The sequence below is a fragment of the Emys orbicularis genome, chromosome 2 (genome assembly GCF_028017835.1).
Source record: "Emys orbicularis isolate rEmyOrb1 chromosome 2, rEmyOrb1.hap1, whole genome shotgun sequence".
Classification (NCBI taxonomy): domain Eukaryota; kingdom Metazoa; phylum Chordata; order Testudines; family Emydidae; genus Emys; species Emys orbicularis.
The window spans coordinates 82329175-82350000 of record NC_088684.1 but is presented as its reverse complement, the minus strand read 5'-3'; the positions used below and the strand labels follow the sequence as shown (position 1 = coordinate 82350000).

The following is a 20826-nucleotide window of genomic DNA, read 5'->3' as shown; positions in this document are numbered from 1 at the left end:
ATTTTCTTCAACTGGGTCCCCAGAAAAAAAGTTTGAAAACCACTCCTCTAAGGGGTTGTGTGGAAGGGAAGGAGCACTTGGTCTTCTGAATGAATGGCTTTTCTATTTGTTATTCTCCCTCTCTCCTTTTCAGAGGTTAAACTTATAGGGGCAACAAATAAAGAGCCAGATTCTTCCACCTAGCATGAGAAAGGGTGGCAGAATTGGGCCCTATAATTTTCAGAAAGGCCATTCTTGAGCTACTTTAAAGCTTCATTCTTTTGCTGTTTATGATTTTCCTTTGGAAGCTTAAACTTGAAATATGTTTCCTTTCCAAAACATTTTTTGCCTCCATCCCGTGCATGCAATGGTTTGTTAGTTATAATCACTGGCCTTCCAGCAATGCCATTTAAATTATACAAAGGCGGGGGGGAAATCTATTTATACAATTGTTTTTAGAAAATATATAAAGATAATTTAATTACATAAATGTTGCAACGTGGGCCTACTGCTGCCCATAGTAATGTGTCTTAAGTTATACATTGTTTTGGTGTTCCATTACCTGAAGCAAATATAGAAACCAGAGCCAAAACCAGTGCAATTCACCCCATCTGAGTAGCTTAAAAAACTTACCTACAGATTTTTAGGAGAGAGGTCTGCTGTATAAAAAGAAAGAAAATGTGCTCAAAAGATTTAAAGTGACTGATCGCTGAAAAAGTAATCATTTTTTGCATTAAGATGGGAGATAGATTTCAAACATTTTCTCTGGTGACTAAATATTTGCTATACATAACAAAAATTCAGAACTAATAATTTAATAAAATAAGTTCTACATATGGTGGAAAAGAGTCTCCCAACAAAGAGTTAAAGCCATTATAGATCATTCCAACCGGCAAATAAATTGGTTCAGAGGCTGACAAACAACAATAAACCAGCCATTGTGCTTGACTGGGACACTTACTTTGCAGTAGAATGAGGATTATAGATTGGCATAAACCAATCTCAGAACTGAATTTTCAGCATACTGGTCATCTTAACCTGAAACCAGATATGAATTTCATACCTGGCCTTCATCTTGGAGTGAGCCAAAAGCCTGGATGTCAATACACCCAAACTGTGGCGCGGCTGGATCAAATTATAGACATTTGTACAGTCTTTGAGCTTCAGTTTTTTAGTGGCACCCAGTGCTGGCTGTTTGTCTTTTATTCTACACACCAGAGATGTAATTAATGGAAGATTCCTTTCAAACTAGAGGAGGCTTCATGTGGTGTGAAGTGCTTGCCAGGGCCACTCTACACAGCAAATCACACTGATATCTAATAAGCAGGATCTCCAATACATCTTAAGACTAGAGACAGATCCCACTCCTATTAAAGGAAATGGGAATCTTTCTCCTGACTTAAATGGGAATTGCACTCTATAAGAGTACAGCTACACTGCGTTTTAAAACACATGGCAACAAGTCTCAGAGCCTGCGTCTATAGACATGGACTCATAGTTATGGCCCTAAAACCAGCTGTGTAGACATTGTGGTTCAGGCTGGGGCTCGGTCTCTGAAGCCCACCCTGCCTTCTTGGGCTTCAGAGCCCAAACTCCAGCCCAAACCCGAATGTCCACACAGCTGTTTTTAATTCTGTAGCGCAAACCCGATGAGCCCAAGTCTGTAGACCTGGGTTCTGAGATTCGCAGCCATGGGATTTAAAAAGCAGTGCAAACATACCCCAGAGCATCTAAAAATGTATGGTTCCCACCCCCCACCCCCCAACTTTCATGATCAGATGCGATCAATTCCAGCTGTGTATAGTTCACAAGACTCATATCATTTATCAAATCACTATACACACAGTACCTGCAAGATTTAAGGGGCCCAATTCTCCTGCTATTGAGGTCAAAGGATCAAGTTCTTATATCTGGCAAAAGGAGATGGGATTTTCATTTTCAAAAGGAACAAGTCATTAGGATCAAACCAGTCTTAAAAAATACAGATCAAATTGTCAATATACATTCAAAGTATTTCCCTAGCCAAGGAAAAGGTCAATAGCTTGATATTTGCTGACAGTGACTGCTGTCTCTGAGACTCACTGCAGTGCAATCAGTGCAGACAGGAAAGCATGCAGGACTAATTTAGATATTAAAAGAAATACAGCATCTTGTTATAGTGCAGTTACATTCCTGGAACTGGCCTTTCATATATCAATTACCTCTTTCTGCACAAACTTCTGGAATCCACAGGTTATAACGTCTGCTGCATTGTGGACAGTAAGGAACACAGGAATTGGCTGCCACCGGAGGAGGAAAATGACATTCAGAATTAGTACCCTCTCTCTCTACAGTAAGCGGTTATTCATTTTCCTATATCTGTCTATTGATACAGAAACTTGGGTGTTACTTAAGAATAAGGCATTGTGGATGCCATGGTTTTACAGGTTTACCATCAGTTTCTCCTATAGAGAATTGTCATAAACTAGGGAAGTAGTATAGAATAAGGTACTCAAGCAGTACTGGAATTCTACCTTCAAGCCAAAAGGACCCAGAGGAGCCTCTTGCTGCTACTCCAATGAAAGTAATCAAGAAATAGACAACAATAATAGTGATTAATCTGACTCCAGGTGAAGTCAACTATACTGCAGATGCTCAGCACTTTTTGAAAATCAGGTCTGAGGTGTCTCAGATTGACAGCCAAAAACCGAGGCAACCCAACGTCAGAAAATGTTGATTTTAATTCTCAAAATACTCATGTGAGAAAAGTAAAAATTAACATCCACAGATGGGGAAAACAGTCTCGGAGAGATTAGTTCATGTTTGTAAAGTGCTTGAGATCCACTTGGATGATAAATAGTGTATGCACCAAATACATCTTAGATTTTATTTTGCAAAGAAGCCTCAAACCATTTTTATGTGTTTTGTTCTTCTTTTTCAAATAGCTGGACAAAATGTCCCTACTAAAACATTCCTAGCTATAATGACAATTCAAATGGAGCAATGAACACATTTACACAATGATTGCTTTAGACACCTTTAAATTAGCAAGAAAATGGGGAAAAAAACAAGCAAACAAAAGTGCATGTAGGCAGCAAATTGTCAGTTGCTCTTTCACTGGTAATGAAAACCTAACAAGTCCTGACCCCACAGCTGGACTTGGACTTCTGATGCCAAGTGAGAAAGTTAAAATGAGACCATCTAATATAAGCATCTTGAGCTAGACACAATAATAGGAAAATCTAGAAATAATGAAATCCAAGGAAAGTTGACACCAGAATTTACATTCTTCCTTTAGTGGAGCCAATTTACTACTTTTTTTGTATGCTATTGGCTCCTTCTAGAGTAAAAAGAAATGTGTTTTAGAGCCAACAATTGCTCCAATTTGACCAGCTCAGTTAACCTTCTCCATATGTTTATTATCTTTGATGTGAATATTTTTTTTAAATGTATGAGTGGCTTTAGTTCTCATGAATGGAAGGTTTACTGTCTGGACCAGCCAGTGCAATTGGATTCTGTGCAGACTTCCCGACATAGTTCTGTCAATGCATCTCAGTCCAGACGCAAGCAATCTTCTTCCAGTTCCAGACCTGTCCTGAGCAGAGAGATGGACAGTGTTTTTTGTGACGTGCACAAATAATAATAGAGAGCCCAATACAGTAAACAATTATGTGTGTAAGTGTAAAAGGGTTTGTGTCGGGGCTCGACCCTTCAGGACAGGAGGGGAGCCACACCGACTCACCACACACGGTATAAACAGTCAGCTAGCTCAGGACTCAGTGGCTCAGGCCCTCTGGAGCAGGGGCTGAGCACAAGCAGTCAATAAGCTCAGGCCCTTTGTAGCAGGGGCTGAGCACAAGCAGTCAATAAGCGCAGGCCCTTTGTAGCAGGGGCTGGGCACAAAGCAGTCAATAAGCTCAGGCCCTTTGTAGCAGGGGCTGAGCAGACGGGCAGGTAAGCAGCTCAGGTCCCTACCTGAACGCTGGGTGAGGGGGAAGCCTGCCACCCGTGAGTGTGGGTGGCAGGGGGGGACACAGGCCCACCCACTCCACTGTGTCCCAGCCCGGGGCCCTAGCAGCGATTAGTGTCGCTGCCGGTCAGTGGGGTATCCTGACCGAAACACACTGCCATGGGCTCACAGGCCTCTGTAGCCTGACTGGGGTCGGCTACCCCCGGGCTACTTCCATTATCCCCCTCGGGGCCTACCTCGTCTGTGGCACCGGGTGCGGTCCAGTCCATCAGTGGAGCCTCCTCTCGGCCGGGGCTTGGTGGCAGATCCGGTAGCTCTGTAGGGAAATCCGGCCACTGGCCCTCGGGCGGCTCCTCCGGATAACAGCAGGGCTGCAAGGGTCCTGGCGGGGCCTCCCCTTCGGGGTTGCTGTGGGGGAGTTCCAAGGGCGCCTCCCAGCGACAGGAGCGGACGGGCTCCGGCGGCTCCTCCTCGTAATGAGCTCTGGGCAGCTCCGGCCAGCTAGGGCATCCACCTCGGGCCTCCGAGGTATCCTGGCGGGGAGCTCCCGACCGCACGTCTGCTCCCTGCGGTGGCCGGGGCCTGACTGAGCTCTGGCTGCCGGCCTTTATACTTCCTGTCCCGCCCCGTGACTTCCGGGGGGCGGGGACAGGCGGCGGTGGCTCCGCCCACTTGGGTGTTTGCGCCGGGGCTCCCTCTTCAGGACAGGAGGGGAGCCACACCGACTCACTACAGTAAATTATTCACTCATAAGTGTTTGCAGGATTGGGCCCTTGGCATGTCCCATGAAATTAATTTAATTTCTACTTGGGAGGTAAATCACTGGATCCAAGAGCCAAACATACCGCTGATGAGAGCAGGCCCAACTCCAGTGATCTGCTAAATCAATTTTCCTTACGTCTGTATTATATGCCTATAGTGGACATTGAAGCATGCATTCAGGAGTGAAATTCACTCAAATACATGAACCTACACACCAGTTAGGGTCCATGAACCTAATAGGACTATTCCCATGAGTAACTTTCTCATGTGCCCAAGTGTTTGCAGGATTGGCCCTTAAATCCCCATTTGTCCACATCACAAAACCAAGTACGACTGGTAGCTTCTGTTCAACAGAGGTTAGGACATGGACCACTAAGATCTGTGCATGGACGGAAACCTCATTGTGTGGATCTCTGCCATCCTGCACAGAAGTGGGCTCAACCCTTCCTCTCCCCCCAAAAGACATTCCCCTCTTTCCTGGATGTCCATGTATCCAGGCAGTAGGGAAGGAGTAGAAACTGGGTAAACCAAGGGAGGAGTGGGTGAACCAGGGATCTGACTGAGGAGGACTTACTCGGTACCTCCTCCATCCCTATGGAATGCAGGCAGAGAAGACAATACAGCCTGAAGCCTGAGGATGCTTTATTGTTTCCTTTTAGCCCTTTCTAAAGGATCTGTGGTTAGTCACAGCCAGGAGAAGCCAAATGGATCTGCTCTAATGAGGAGCCAGAGAGGCCACCATTGTAGGTGACCGGGGTGAGATTCCATCTACAGGCAAATGGTCCCAGTTTCCTGAAGATCCACTGTAACCCACAAGGAATGAGATTGGGCCCCACAGCCTTTTCCATGGCAGTGGGGGGCCCTGCCCTTCACCCTCTCCACCCAACAAGATGAAGCTGAGGTGTATCACTGCAAGCAGATCCTTATGGAGATTTCCCTCCCCATCCCTCCTGTGGGTTTTAATGTGGGTGGGTATGATCTGGCCGTGGAGTTGAAGAGTGTTGTCTAGGTCTGGATTGGGATGCATTGACAAAACTCATAGGGTAGTTTGCACAGCATCTGATCACACAGACTGGACAATTCCGATAAAATACTGCTATGGGTTTTTTAAAATAAGGTCACAGGATTTTCATTTTCAAAAATACTGAAGGCAATTTAAACAAATGATATTAAATATTACTTAAAGCATACTTGACCTCACCTAGAACTTCACTGGCCTATTATGGTTTAAATGACTTTATGAATCTATTCAATCCTTTAATCTCTTCCCAAATAGACAATTTGCAATTTATTTTTTCAAACCCCATAATGTATCAAAAATATCCTGTAAAAGGGACACAAGCCTTTTCCACTGATCTCATTATGTATCTCATTTGCAACAGAGGAAAACAATTTAAAAAACAGAGTTAGTAACTCCTCCAGCAACTTCTGTTTGCATAAGGCAGATTGTCGAGGCTCTATTCTGCAAGATGCTGAGCATTCCTGGGAGGTGCTGAGTCCTCTCCGCCATCACTGAAGTCAGTGGGAGTTCAGGGTGCGAGGTACATCTCAGTGATGCTCTACATCTTGCAGAATCAACACTCTAATCTCTAGTAGTGTTAGTAAAACAGCACTGAAATCCTTGCTTGTAGAATATTTTCTTTATCCATGAAGTATAGAGAATCTGGTTATTCATTTCCATTGGTATGTTCCTTACCAATCTAGATAATGCCCTGGAACCTGCATAGATAATGCCCACAAAAAGCGCTGAAGCCGGGAGCCATGTCAGTACTTCAGATCTGTAAAAAAAATGAACAATACCATTATTTACCACATTCCTTTTACAAATGGCCATTAGCAGTAGTTGTTTATACTGGACAATGTAAAAGGGCTTTCTCAAGTAAAGCTGTACATATTTAATTCAGTGTTTTGCCCCCACGTTCCCACCCCCGACTTACTTAGGAACTCTCCAGGACAGAAAAGAACAAGTTAACTTACCTAACCCCAAATTTCCCTTTTACTGAAGCAGCAGTTGTGCTCCCCAATATATATCTTCCCAGAATACTTGTTTAACTTCCATTAACAGCAATTGTTCGGATTGATTTTGACAGAAATTTTCATTTTAATTGGCATCACTGATGCTCAATAGAAGTTGGAAGAACTGACAGATGAAGGTATAAAATGCCCTGTGTGATGCATATGTGTGTTTATATCTATCTATCTATATATATATATATATATATATATATAAAAAACACACACACACACACACAGGATGTACATGTTTATTCCTCAGCTAGGTCTGCAAACATATTCCTCCTACAGGTCACTTAGCCCCTGTGGGATTTGCCTCTTGAGTTTTCATAATGACATACCTTTGACTAAGCCAAACTCCTAGAGGCAGTTTAACAACTAATATGGGCGAATGAAGTCATTCCAGCTTGATCTAATTTTTCTTAGTCATGTTTTGTGCTGTGGGCTGAAGTTTCACCTTTATGAAGAGTCTTCACAATTGTTTTCTTCTGCAAGTCTCAGAGGGTAGGGGAGGAAAAGCACCAAGCAAGTGGTTAACTTCAGTGGGAGTGATATCAAATCCTGAATAAGGGGGGGAAGGGGGAGCAACTAAGGGCCTGATTCAAAGTCAATTGAAGTAAATGGATTTTTCCACTGATTTCAGCTGGCTTTGGATCAAGCCTAACAGATCATGAAGTAACTCCAGAATATTTATTTTTAAAAAGAGTGGAATCCTAGTTCTTCCAAAGTCAATTGAATACTACAAAACAAGCCCCTGGTTTACATCATGTTCATGAATTGTGGACAAGAGCCAAAAAGTGCAGTCACATGATGCAAAAAGCAAAATAAAAAACTCCATTGAAGAATGTGAAATTAAAATGAGCTGAACTGAGGATATATGTGCAAAGATTTATGCAAATACAATGAAAGAAAAACATAAACATCATGTTTCATTTCCTTCTGCACATTTCTTTTCATATATGCTTTTGAAGACACATGACTAAAAACCCAGGAGATCTAAAAGTCACAGACATAGAAATCCCCAGGCTTTCTTGTTTATTGGGTAGTTATGATCATTTTGATAGGAATAATGCACCTTTTAAGGCTATTGACTTCAATTGGAATTTTGCCTAGATCAGGATCTGAACCTACTGTAGTGCACTACCAATGAGTTCACATCAGATCCCTACCTAAAGCAAACTATGCCACTGGAATGAAGAACTCTGGAAAAATAAAACCCCACAACTTGAGTACTGGATTCCCATTAGGAACATAAAAATAAAAAACCCCTGACCACCATGTGAAGTTTCAGGAATTCCCAAAATGTTTATATCTCCAATGCAATCATACAAAATGCAGTGGAAACGAATTTCAAAAGCAGTTCCCATGATGTAACAGTATGTTGGGTACGTTTGACCAAGAAAAAGCCTCAAGTAACGTTTCTTTGAATAGTCCAAGAGGGGAAACTGAAGAAGGCTGCCTGTAGTATGACCCTAGGCCAAGAGAGGGCACATGAGAGGCAGCTGGCTGGGTTACACTGAGACCTGGCTTATGCTACAAGGTTAAATTGACATAAGCTGCCTTGCGTCAACCTATCTGTGGAACTGCAGCCGACGAAGTGGGCATTCACCCACGAAAGCTTATGCTCCAATATATCTGTTAGTCTTAAAGGTGCCACAGGACTCTCTGTTGTGATCTGTGGAAGTGTCTTCACTTAAATTTGGCTCCTGCCGACGTAAGTGCCTCTCTACATCAATTTAGTAACACCAGTTCTCTGAGCGGCCTAAGGTCACATGGTCAATGTATTTAGGTCGATGCAGTGTCAGTGTAAACACTGTGTTGCTTACGTTGACTGTTACTGGCTTTCAGGAGCCGTCCCACAATGCCGCACACTGAGAATACAATCGATACAAGTGCTCCTGGTGAGGACGCACACCACCAATACAAGGAGCCAAGTGTGCCCCCCCACACAAGCGATTTAATAACTGCATGCCGACATAAGTTAGGTCAACATAAATCTGTAATGTAGACATGGCCCAAGTCACTTGTACTAACGTGACTGACAGCAGAACGCAGTGACATGCATACAGGGAAGTAAACTACTGTAACAAAGACAGGAAAGGAAAAGGCAGCTGCCTGGCTGTTAAGATGTGATCAAAAGCCCACTGAAGTCAGTGGAAAGACTCATTAACTTCAGTGGGTTTTGAATCAGATCCTTAGGGCTCTGCATTTCTCTTTGAGTGAATGCAATATGAATCATAGTCTCTTACTCCCTGAGTAACTATGGAGATATTATGCATAGCCCCTAAGGGTGGGAACATCTCCAACTCTCTACAGAGCCCTTCTTGCTGAGCCAAGTTCCACACAGAGTTACAAATCCCAACTTTTTGCAGGTAGGAGAATGGTGACTGTGGTGGCCTTGGGAGTTGGGGGATGATAAACTGGGGTGTCCAAAAAGCTAAAGAAAACTTCTTGTAACCACATGCTTTATATAACTCAGTATCTGCTGCTTTTTAGCTTTTATAAAAGATATTTCTTGGGTTCAGGGTCAGAAGTACATGCAGGAGAAAGGGATATTCCAGTGCAAAGCTAATGGGGCTACATTTTTCAAAAGCACCCTTTAAGTTTGGGTGCCTTACTTGATGCACCTGATTTTTCAGAGGCGTTGAACGCAGCTCCCAGAAGCATCACTTGGAGATGTGGACACTTGGCACCTCTGAAAACCAAGTTTAGCTATCTAAAGATGGGCTCTCAAAATTAAAGCCACCCAGAATTAAAGAGCATTTCTGAAAATTTGGACTTAAATGTCTTACACAAATTGCGGTACCTACCTAAGGGTAGAGCAAAATATGAGACTTCATACAAAGACTGGAATATAATTACAGTGCTTTGCAAAATGAGTCTAAAGCATTGGCTATGCCTAGTTATTTAATTTAGTCATTAACTAATAGAGAATGTCTACTCCATAACACTATGGAGAAATTCTCTCAACTGTTCATCTCTCAGGGGTTGTTAGTCTCATTTAGTTCCCTATATCAGACTGACATCTAGTGGATGTAAGGCTTTGTTTCCAAAACACACACAAAAACTGGTCAAAATTTTTCCATCAAAACTTTTCTTTGATAGAAAATGGCTTTTCAACAAAATCCAAAGTTTTCATCTAAAATTTTCTTCAACATTTTTCAAGGTTTTCACTGAAACAAATAAACATTAGAAACAAAAAAAAAATCGGTTTAGTTTTGGGTATGGCTTTAAATTTTTCAACAATCCATAAAAACTCAAAGAAAAAAATTGACAAACAATTTTGATTTTGGTTTCATTAAAAAAAAATCATTTCCAAATGAGGCCTACTTTAAAAAAAATTGACAGGATGTAACTTATGCCTGCATCTCTTCTGTATTTCCAGGATATATTAAGGGTAAAGAAAAATAATGCATATAGAATAAAAGTTTGTTAATAACTGTAGTTACCAACTACCACTAACAGAACAAGGCTGTTCCCCGAAGGGTCTGATCCTGTCAATGAGAGTTTTGGACCAAAATATTCCCACTCTATCCAAATTGCTTATAAAAACATATTGGGACAAATTCTGTTCCCATCTACGTCCCTGCAACCTCTCTGAAGTCAGTCTAGTTACTTGGGCATAAGTGAAAGCAGAATTCGGCCCATTACTTGCAAAAGAAAGGATTCCATTCAAAATTATGGAGTCCAGAATTACAATGCCCTATTCAAATTGTTTGGGTCTCAACACAAAAGTGCTCTATCAACTAATATCACCACGAAAATTTCACTCCTTTATCAAATAAAATAGATGTATCTTTTTAATTACAATCAAAAATATGTAAGTCAAGAAATCTTGGTTGCACCACCTTTTACCACTCACTCTTCATGGAAAATTGAACCTCCACATCACCCATAGGCTGCATCTCATGCCTTTGCTAAGTCGAGTTTGTCTGTTTGAAAACCGTACATTTATACTCTGAACTGTGCTCACTTTCCATCTGCTCCTACGTGGCAGCTCAATATTTTCCTCTGCAGCAAACCTAACTGTGTCATAGTCCAACAACAAAAAATAAATATTAATGACGTATTGCAGAGTTCACCGTACCTTGAACTGCAACTGATCTCCACCCAGCCCAGCTTCCAGGAGACGTGGAGCAGAAATCCACCAACTAATGTCTGCCACCTGAAACAACACAGAACCCAAAACAGGTGGGTTTTTGAAGAATCACAAACCATATTTCCCATAGCGAAGTTAGGTTTCCCCCATATGTGGCTTGGCATCTTTTCTTGTCGTGCCTCCTAGCCCTGGAATGTTACCCCTGAGCCTGTAGAGCAGTGATGGGCAACCTGCGGCCTGCACGCAGCCTATCAGGGTAATCCGCTGGCGGGCCACCGGACAGTTTGTTTACATTTGCACGGCCGCCCGCCACTCCCAGTGGCCGCAGTTCGCCATTCCCAGCCAATGGGACCTGCAGGAAGTGGCGGCCAGCACGTCCCTACGGCCCGCGTCGCTTCTCGCAGCTCCCCTTGGCCGGGCCACTGGGGTCTGCGGGCGGCCATGCAAATGTAAACAAACTGTCTGGAGGCCCGCCAGCGGATTACCCTGACGGGCCGCAGGTTGCCCACCACTGCTGTACAGCATGCAGCCCTGCTCTTTTCTTTTAAAACCTTTCTTTTCATTAGCCTTCAATCTCTCCACCCCATCCATCACTCTGGCCACTGCCCCAAATCTAATTGTATTCAAATATACTTTATAAGGAAGGAACTGACCACATTAAAGATTAGCACCCCTGCTCTCTTACATTATAACCTTGGTCCTTCCATATACTCTCCCAACACCGTTTATTTATGGACTCTTGCTCTGGGTTAAAGTAGACTGTAGGCAGGGATCTGTCCATTTATTTGTCTGATAAGCACTATGCATGGTAATGATACCCAAATGCTAACTTTCTGTTCCATTATATTATAGAAGGGAGAAGGGAAAAGAAAACAGTTAAATAAACAGGGTTTGGGGATTGAACTTCCTCTTTGTCTTCCCATGTTGTTGGGGGCAGGGTTGTTTTGGTTTTGGGGTTCTTTTTGTCCATGTGTTTAAGTTTAAATCCTGTAAACGCTATTGGATCTAAGGCTTCAACAACTGGCTTCAGTTGGATCATTCCTGGCAGTAAGCACCAGGGATACCATGTGTAGTCCCACTGACTTCACATATCAACTCAAACATGACTATTCATGGTAGCTCACACTAGGCCTGGATTGTAAACTCCCTACGGCACAAACTGTATTTTCTTCTATATAGTGCCAAGCATACTGTCATAACAATCAAATAACGAATACATAGACTGTACACAGCACTCTTTAATCTGTAGCTTCTAGAGAGAGCTCCTTCATAACTGGCTGGTTTTTTATACAAAATCCAAAACATCCTGGATCTGCCACTATATTGGTATTTCACAACAACTAAACACTCTACCCTATCAGAAGAGCCTTCTCTATCCTACTAGAGAAACAGCATGTGAAATCATGAAAAGACTGAGGGAATTTATTTTAAACTATAAAAAGAAAATCTGTATACTCAGCGTTAGTTTTATGTTGCACATTTCCTTTTCCTTTGGTTTAGCAGAGTCTTCTTTGGGGGGGGGGGGGGGGGTTGAATACTATTTGCTTTATATTCAGTAAATGTTTAGTGTGCTGTGCTGTAATGCGAAACCATTGTAGCCTGTGTAACTGTTAGGCACAAAGGGTTTGTTTGCCTGTTAGTCCTTTCATTGTGAAGCACTCAATTTAAGCGGTGTGTTGCAAAAAAAGAAAAGAAAGACACCATCACATGCAATGCACTCTACAGGAGAGGTGGGCAAACAGTGGCTCACAGGCCACATCTGGCCTGCGGGACTGTTCTGCCCGGCTCTTGAGCTCCCGGCCAGGGAGGCTAGCCCCCGGCTCCTCCCCCGTTGTTCTTCTCTCTCCCCCACAGCCTCATCTCGCCATGCCGCCAGCGCTCTGGGCAGCGGGGCTGCGAGCTCCTGCCGGGCAGCGCGGCGGCGTGGCTGGCTCCGGCCAGGCAGCGTGGCTGGCTCCGGCGGGGCGGCGCGGCTGCCAGTCCTGCTGCTCTGAGCAGCATGGTAAGGGGGCTGGGAGTGGGAGGGTTGGATAAGGGGCAGAGGGTCCCGGGGGGCAGTCAGGGAACAGGGAAGAGGGGGCGGTTGGATAGGGTGGAGGTTCTGGGCGGGGAAGGGGGCAGTCAGGGGATCGGGAGCAAGGGGCGGTTGGATGGGGTGGAGGTTCGGGGCGGTCAGGGGACAAGGAGCAGATGGGGGTTGGATGGGTCGGAGGTTCTGAAGGGGGCAGTCAGGGGGCAGGAAGTGGGAGGGAGTGGATGGGGGCAGGGCCCAGGCTGTTTGGGGAGGCACAGCCTTCCCTACCCGGTCCTCCATACAGTTTCGGAACCCCGATGTGGCCCTCAGGCCAAAAAGTTTGCCCATCCCTGCTCTACAGCCTGATGCTGGTGGAAAGCAGATAATGTTCCCTGTGGGCAGTAATCTAAGAACAATCAGTGCAACTACAACAGTTCACTTTACCTTGTTTAGATGAGGGGCATAATGTAAACGCTGGGTAAGCCGGATGTTCATCAGGGGCTTGATCCTGCTCCCATTCAAGTCAATGGCAAAACTCCCATTAACGTTAATGGTGCAGGATCAAGTCCCAGAGAGCAAACTCACCTCTGGTATTGAAGATAATCCTACAAGGTGCAGAGCACCCACCACTCCTGTTGAAGTCAATGAGAGTTGAAGGTCCTCAGCACCTTGCAGGAGAGAACCCTACATTAGACAGAGAACACAAGCAATGACAACAGACCTATGGCAGGGTGAGATGATGAGGATAAGGCGCTTTTCTCCCCGGCTCACTTACTCCCAAATCTAACGCGATAGCATGCAAAGGCCTTTTAACAGTCAGTATTTACCAACCTTTACTACAATGAGATAGCCCACTATTTCCGTGTACTTGGAAAAGGAAATAACTACAGCAACTCAGATAGCACAGTGTGGTAACTGCTAGTGAATGCTGACTTTTAATGAGGACTTACCATATTTGTCTTTCACATACTCCCCTCACACACACTTCATCCCAGAAAAATTGAAGTGTTATTGCGTGTGTGTACAGTGCCTAGTATAGTGGGGTCCTGGTCCATGACCAGGCTTCTTGGGTGAAACAGTAATATAAAGTAATTTGTACACACATTGACAGTAGAGCAGACTCCTGAAAAAAAAAATCATAACTCTTCTTTAGAGTAATAGCCCTCACAGGCCTCAAAGAAAATGGAGATTCACAGGGGTTCATCACAGTAAAGGGGGGAGGGGGGGAAAGACAGAAAAAGTTAGGTAATGGTCCAGGACTTGAAAATATCCACTCTCCATAAACACTATTGGCAGGTCACATATGCCAAGAGGACAAAAATGATGGTGAAATCCTGACCTCCATTAACGTCAATGGGCCAGGATTTCACTCAATGTCTTTTATAAATTGATGACAGCAGTGATAGTAAATACAGGTAACTTGGGCAAAACAAAAGGCTTGTCAGAGTCACTTGCATATGCATCCGAAGAAGTGGGTTGTAGCCCACGAAAGCTTATGCTCTAATAAATTTGTTAGTCTCTAAGGTGCCACAAGTACTCCTGTTATTTTTGCATAAAGTTGTGATTTGTAACACAGAATTACAATTAAGAAATGGGCTGAGCTTGAAAATAAAGTGCCCTTGTATTTGTGTTAGCCTACATACAGATTCGTCTTTAATTGTTAGCGTATTGGAAGAAATTAAATAAATCATGTATGCACATAAGCCAAAATCAGTACTTCTTAAAATGGTGTGGGAATCTTATAATTGCTACTTTCCTAGGTTAAAATAACAGGCCACCATGAAAACTAGAATTGATGGAGAGGCTGTTGATTTTGTAAACAGATACTTTACCAGGATGACATTAATATTAAACATAGACAAGTTAACAAACACTTTACTAGGGCTACATGGAGTATGTTTTCTAGACAAGAAAAGCCTGTAATGACAGGAGATGCTAAAGTTAGCTTCGGCATGGAACAGCTAGACAATACTGATTAGAGTCATATTTCAAACAAATGTGTTTTTCAAATGGTACTTACCCTTGAAAAAGGGTAGGGTAGGTGAATTTCAGGACAGACAGGACATACTGGAAAACAAATACCAAGTTAATGAACATTACACATCCATGGTGTTATAACATTAACAGACATTCACGAAGCAATGGAGTACAAGAAACTTCTACAGAAGAAAGCATGAGCAAGGAATTCTAAAATCAGTGCAATTAGACACACATCCCCAGTGCAGAACTGTTCTTAGCATTTCAGATGTGTTGGACCCTGCCTCATTCAGTGCAGGAGTTACATGGCATTAGAGTAAATAAAGGCTGAGGGCTGCATATTGAACAATGGAGAAAAATATAAATATTGGACAGCTGTCACATTCACTGAGCACCTTCCACACTGCACATGAGGCAAGGATCTGGAGGAAAAAAAATATATGACAATGTAATTAAAACTATCATATTGTATGCCCATCCTGGGGCTGAGGAAGGGTTGAATGGGCATGTTAACGTTGCCATTTCTTGATGATGAGCACTGCACTTTGCAATTTCAGTGTGGTTAGTATAGTTTATATGGAATATTAACTAGTGTTTGGAAAGTGCTTTGGAAATGTAACATGCTACAGAAGAACCATTAATGTTGTTTCTTTAGAATGTTTTAGCAGATCAGTATGTGTGGGATGTGGATGCTAGGGTGATTTCCCACATATGTGCCTCTGCAAATAAGGAGCTAAAATCTGCCATCACTTATGCCTATGCAGCATCTAAGTACTTGCTATGACAAGGTTTATAAACACCATCCCCAGTAAAGGGGAGGAAGGAGTTAAACTTTCTCAGAAGGAAGGAAAAATTCCTGCCACACCCATAGATGCTGGAACTAGGGGTGCTGCCGCACCCCCTGGCCTAAAGTGGTTTCCATTATGTACAGGGTTTACAGTTTGGTTCAATGACTCTCAGCACCCCCACTATACAAATTGTTCCAGCACCGCTAGCCAGCCCCAAAAGGGATAATACAAGCTGTCTGTGCTAAAGGGAGGAGCAGGCAAGTGGACCGTATTATTAAGAAGTAAGGCATTGGGTGCTAGCAGAGACATTTATTCCCTGTAAGGATCATACTTTGCTTAGACAACAGGCTAAGAAGACTCTGCCTACAGGGCTCAGCACTGAACAGTATGGAGGGTGAGAGACTCTGATTGTAGTCTGTTCAGGGACTGTGAGTGGCCTTATGTTCCCTGGAATGGCGAGAACTCTTGGAGAAGATTTAAATAAAACTCTTGATTAAGATCCAGTGCTAGTGAGCCTTAGCCTTTGAACCTGAAATTTGGCTGAACCCTGATGATCGTTTTGGGGCTTCCAGACCTGCAGTGGAATCATATGGAGTAATTTTTGGCTCTGTGCTAGGACTCCAGCCATGCACTTTTACAAGTTACCACTTAGAGCCTCAATGACATTAACAGGGTTATAAGCATGTGAGTAGGCCCAGTTAATCTCATCTAGTTCAGTCAATCCTGGTTGGGTTTCCTAGCTATATCATTACTGGACATAATGTAATGCAGACTTGTTACTGACATTTTAATAATATAGAGTCCAAAGATGTGTGTCTTTGGTTGAAACCACAGGCTCCAAATTTAACCAACATATGTATGCAAAAGATACCCTCACTTCTCATATACTATTCATGATTCTTATAAATAAAAGTTACAAGTAGAATTGTAGAACTTGGAGAAATGAAAATCTGTTTGATCATCCAGTCCATTACACTTTCTATCCACGTCCCCACCTGACCAGTATGTATTCTAATATTGGGTATCGAGGGTTTCAGATGTGTCTTTATGCAGCTTGCCTCGCAGTGAAACTAAATACATACTCCAAGCTAACTTTTCAGTTGTGATGTGAATAAATATGCCTGCTACACATTTTTTCAGATGAGTATGTGAATAATTGCAACAATTAGGTTGTACAGGTGTAAATGAAAGTAGAATTTAGCCCTGCGGATGAAATTTAACTAACAAACCTATTGATGCATGAGCCAGAAAAGAATCCAGCTTGCAGTCTTAACAATAGTTGCTCTGTAATGCCTTCAGGAGTAAAGAGTAGCAAAAACCTATTGGCATAATCTTGGAAGGAGCTGAGCAAAACTCAACACCCATTGCCTTTAATGGGCATGGAGGATGTGAATCTCTTGCAGGAATTGGCCCCTATATTTTGTTACTAAAGAAATGACTTCAATACACACTGGGCGGAGGTCTGAGTAAGAAAGTGGCATTTTACAGATACTCTTCAGAGTTGATATATGTCTTGGTTTAAAGCACAAGTGTCTTTCTTTCTTTCTTTGCTCTTGTTCATGCAGTGCCTGGGACAAATGAAAATGCCCTATTCTGATTATCTTTTAACTTTTCTGCATTAAAGCCATAAACAATTTTTAGGTGTGTGAGGGAGCTCTGTTTATCTTATCTAAAATATATTTACCCTAGCACTTTCTGCAGCCCAACACCCTACAACACAGCTGCTGTTTTGGTCCCTTTCAGTTCCTACCTGCTACGTCAACCCTCCTTGACATTCTTAATAGAACGTGTGTGGGACAAACTCAGAAGCCGCGGGAGGTGGAGGGGGATTTTACATTGTGTCTTCATGAAAAACTACATTTCTCCATCTCTCCTAAGGATTTCCACACACCTTTGTTGTACAAACAATGGTGTCTCTTCTTGCAAAGTGTCTGCACCAGTGCCACAAGAGGCACCCTCTGGAAGAGAAAATAAGAAGAGGCTACCATAGTTTCCCCACAGTTATGTGACACTCAAAATAGAAACTCTGGGATTGATTCTGATCTCACTTGTGTCCATTTTACCACTAGAATTCCACTGGCTTCAGTGAAATTACCACTAATTTTCACCATTCTCATTGACAGCAGAATCACAGACTTACTGATGCCATCAACCCTGGGCTACAGGCATTCAAAATAAACCTGTGAAACTCAGAATGTGGAATTGAAGCTACATAATACACAAACTCAGGTACTTAGCGAACAAATAAAACAATTTTGGAATAAGTTTAGGCTATAAAAATTCTCATCCACAGTGTGCACTCTGGCATATTTTTCCTTCTATTTCTTCATGGAACTTCCAATGACATCAATAAGAGAGCACAGTGGAAAGTAGATTTTTGCACTGAATTTACAGCTTAATGATATTAAATCTACAATGGATATTAAGCTTTGCTTAGCTACCATGATCACCCTTTAAAACTCTGGCAGTTTTGTCTTGGATAAGGTACCTTGGTGTTTGCAGTATTCCCTAATGAATGTTGCAACTACTAAGCTACCATTCTATTTTTAATGGTGGCTACTGTGCCTTCTGGTATACACTTAATCCTATGTTGAAAGCATAAGGACTACATCACATATCAGGTCTTTACCACCTCCGCTTTCTATATTTGCCAGGCAGCTAATAATAGCCTTACAGGAATATTAAACTAACACTGTCAAAGCAATATAACTACTGGCTCTGTAGCCAACATTTTTTGTTTGCACTGCAAAGAGGCCCTCCCTTCACTCTTGTAAGTAAGCAGGATATTACAATTTACATACCTTGAAAATGTTGCTTATTTTCACATCTTTGAAAATGGAGCCAGCTGAATGAGGCTCGGATGTGCATGAAATCATGAACAATCATATCCCCACAACAGCAAATAGAAACCCACTAGAGCTTTAGCTGAGAAGCTGAGATTTCATTTATGTTGCAGCCCTAATTTTGGAGGGACTGGCAAACTTTTACTAATCAGTATAATTCTCAGTTTTGTGCCTTTTTTTACTGCTATCAGTGTTTGTCTGCCTCTGTAAGTTAACAGTTACTATATTTACAAGCCTTACATTGTATTGCAAGGATAATCTCAGATGTCAGAAGCCCAAAATTAGACCCACTTTTTTCTTTTCTTTCTTTTTTTTTTTTAATTCCAGTAAAAATTTTGAGAGGATTTTAAACATTTCAATTCTTCTTGGGGGGGGGGGGGGAAGAGGAGGAAGTGCACTCATGAGCAATACTAGAACAATAATAATGGTTAAGGATTACATTAAGAAACCAGGAGCCTGGTTCTCATCTAATGTACACAGCTATAATTCCACTGACTTCTGTGCAGTTACTCCTGCTTTACACTGGAATTGGTGGAAAGATAATGAAGCCTCATGTTTCAATTTCAAGCTTCCAAAGAAGTTTTTAAAAAGTGAGAAGAAATATAAAATGGCAGTCACACTTCAGTGAAAGTACTGTACAGTAATCATAACGGTAATTAATACTTGTTTAATTCTTCCCAGCCCCTTTCCCCCACAGAGCCACACTTCACTCATTTGTCCAAGGCTTTATTCTCTGCCTTACACTAACTTTGTAATCTGTGTTTTTACAAATAGCCCCTAATGCCTCCTATCACTTTCAGCTTTTCCTTCGACCTAACTTTCCCCCTCTCTGCTTTCTGGGGGCGGGACAGAGGTTGGGTATAAAAAGTGAAGGAACTGTTATATTTTTTGGCTTCTTGCCGCTGGGCTGTTCTTTTAAAGGGAGATACAGCCGCAGAGATGCATCCTTTTAATATGGGGTTTGGGGTTTCTGTTGGGTGTCTCCCTCATATATAGGGGCTGGAAGTCTCAACAATACAAGGACCCCTTCCCGATCCCTCTGTGCACAAGGACTATTTGCAAGGAGGAAGGGGTTTTGTATGCAGCTGACTATGACCAGCTGGAGTCTCTCAATTCTCAAGAGAAACTGAAAGTGAAATAGCAGCTCCTCCTCTTTCAGCAGGCAAGGAAAGATGCTGAGAGGAGAAAGAAATGCCGTTAGCCTCCCTCCTGTCAGATCTGGGAGAAAATCCAGGGAGGTGAATTAGAAAAGGAATGCTCAGGCAATCAATCAATCAATCAATACAAACCAACTTACAGCTCCCTCGTCCTCACCTTGTTGGTGAAATAAGAAGCCAAATAGAAGAGACAGAAGGAGAGACCAGCTGCAGGTCTCTTTAAATACATCTGTCACAGCATTTCCCCCGTCCGGGTGAGGAAGATGAGGCACTGGTTCTTCCTGCTGTGATCAACTGGAGACAGTGCTCAGGAAACTGCCACCTGGAGTAGCTGCCATGACAGAGACACGTTGCTCTATGATTGCTCCAATAGGCACAAGAACAACCTCCTGAGGAACTGCCTTCTTAAAGGGGCGATGCTCCCTCTTGCCAGAGGAAACGCATTCAAGAGATGAGACACAGACATGCTCACTCTCCCCATCACCACCCGCACTGCTGGCACACACACTTCTTACACTGGGGTGGTTCTCACACTCACGATTCTCTCACACTCCAGCTGATTGTGGAAAATAAATGCCTACAGATTTTAATAGCGAATGATAACCTTTCCATAGGTTGTTTTTGGGAAACCATCCTACAGAATGTCTTTGGGAATTACATCCCTGCTCTAGAATTCTATAACGGTTCAAAAATTATAGAAAAGATCACATTCTCTATTAAGCTTCACACGCTTGTCTACATAATGAAATAAGGTGTTGTTGTTTTTAAACCAGATTAGTTCAATCAAGTTTACATAGCACAACTGGAAACCCCTCTAACCACCCTTTAACACCTTTACGTGGCTGTATTCTGACTTTCCAAACCTCTGAGAAATTCAAACAGCTGCTTTTTTAAAAAAAATAATATTGCCGCAGAAGGTTTCCTCCTTTTCATCCCAAAAATATGTGATTTCCCAAAATAATTACCCCATCTGAGGCCCAGTGTGGGCAAAATTCAGTCATGGCCCAGTGCCAGCTTTTCTCGAGAGAGAAAGTGTTGGAGTTCTGTATGTAATGGCCCTGATGGGCCTGAAATGGGATCATGATCCCAACGTGAAAGGAAGATTCCCATGTTCAAAATGGGGTATGCAGCACTCACTTCTAGCCCTGAAAGAATCCAAGATATCAGACCTTAAAGAAATGACATTTTTACATATAGAAAAGCTATGTTAGGTAGCTTTAGAAGTTTTAACAGCTTCCTCTGAGC

At 42.7% G+C, this 20826-nt stretch overlaps 1 protein-coding gene across 1 annotated transcript in view; it reads right to left on the bottom strand.

The window, feature by feature from the left end:
* Nucleotides 1-19810, bottom strand: part of TMEM241 (transmembrane protein 241) — a 110960-nt gene extending 91150 nt beyond the window's left edge. The window contains exons 1-6 of the mRNA XM_065399764.1: nucleotides 19739-19810; nucleotides 14837-14883; nucleotides 10791-10868; nucleotides 6387-6468; nucleotides 2181-2258; nucleotides 613-638 (exon numbers count right to left, since the gene is read on the bottom strand). Coding sequence (XP_065255836.1) covers nucleotides 613-638; nucleotides 2181-2258; nucleotides 6387-6468; nucleotides 10791-10868; nucleotides 14837-14883; nucleotides 19739-19810 — 383 coding nt within the window. The remainder of the gene's footprint in view (nucleotides 1-612; nucleotides 639-2180; nucleotides 2259-6386; nucleotides 6469-10790; nucleotides 10869-14836; nucleotides 14884-19738) is intronic.
* Between the last annotated feature and the right edge of the window lie 1016 nt (nucleotides 19811-20826).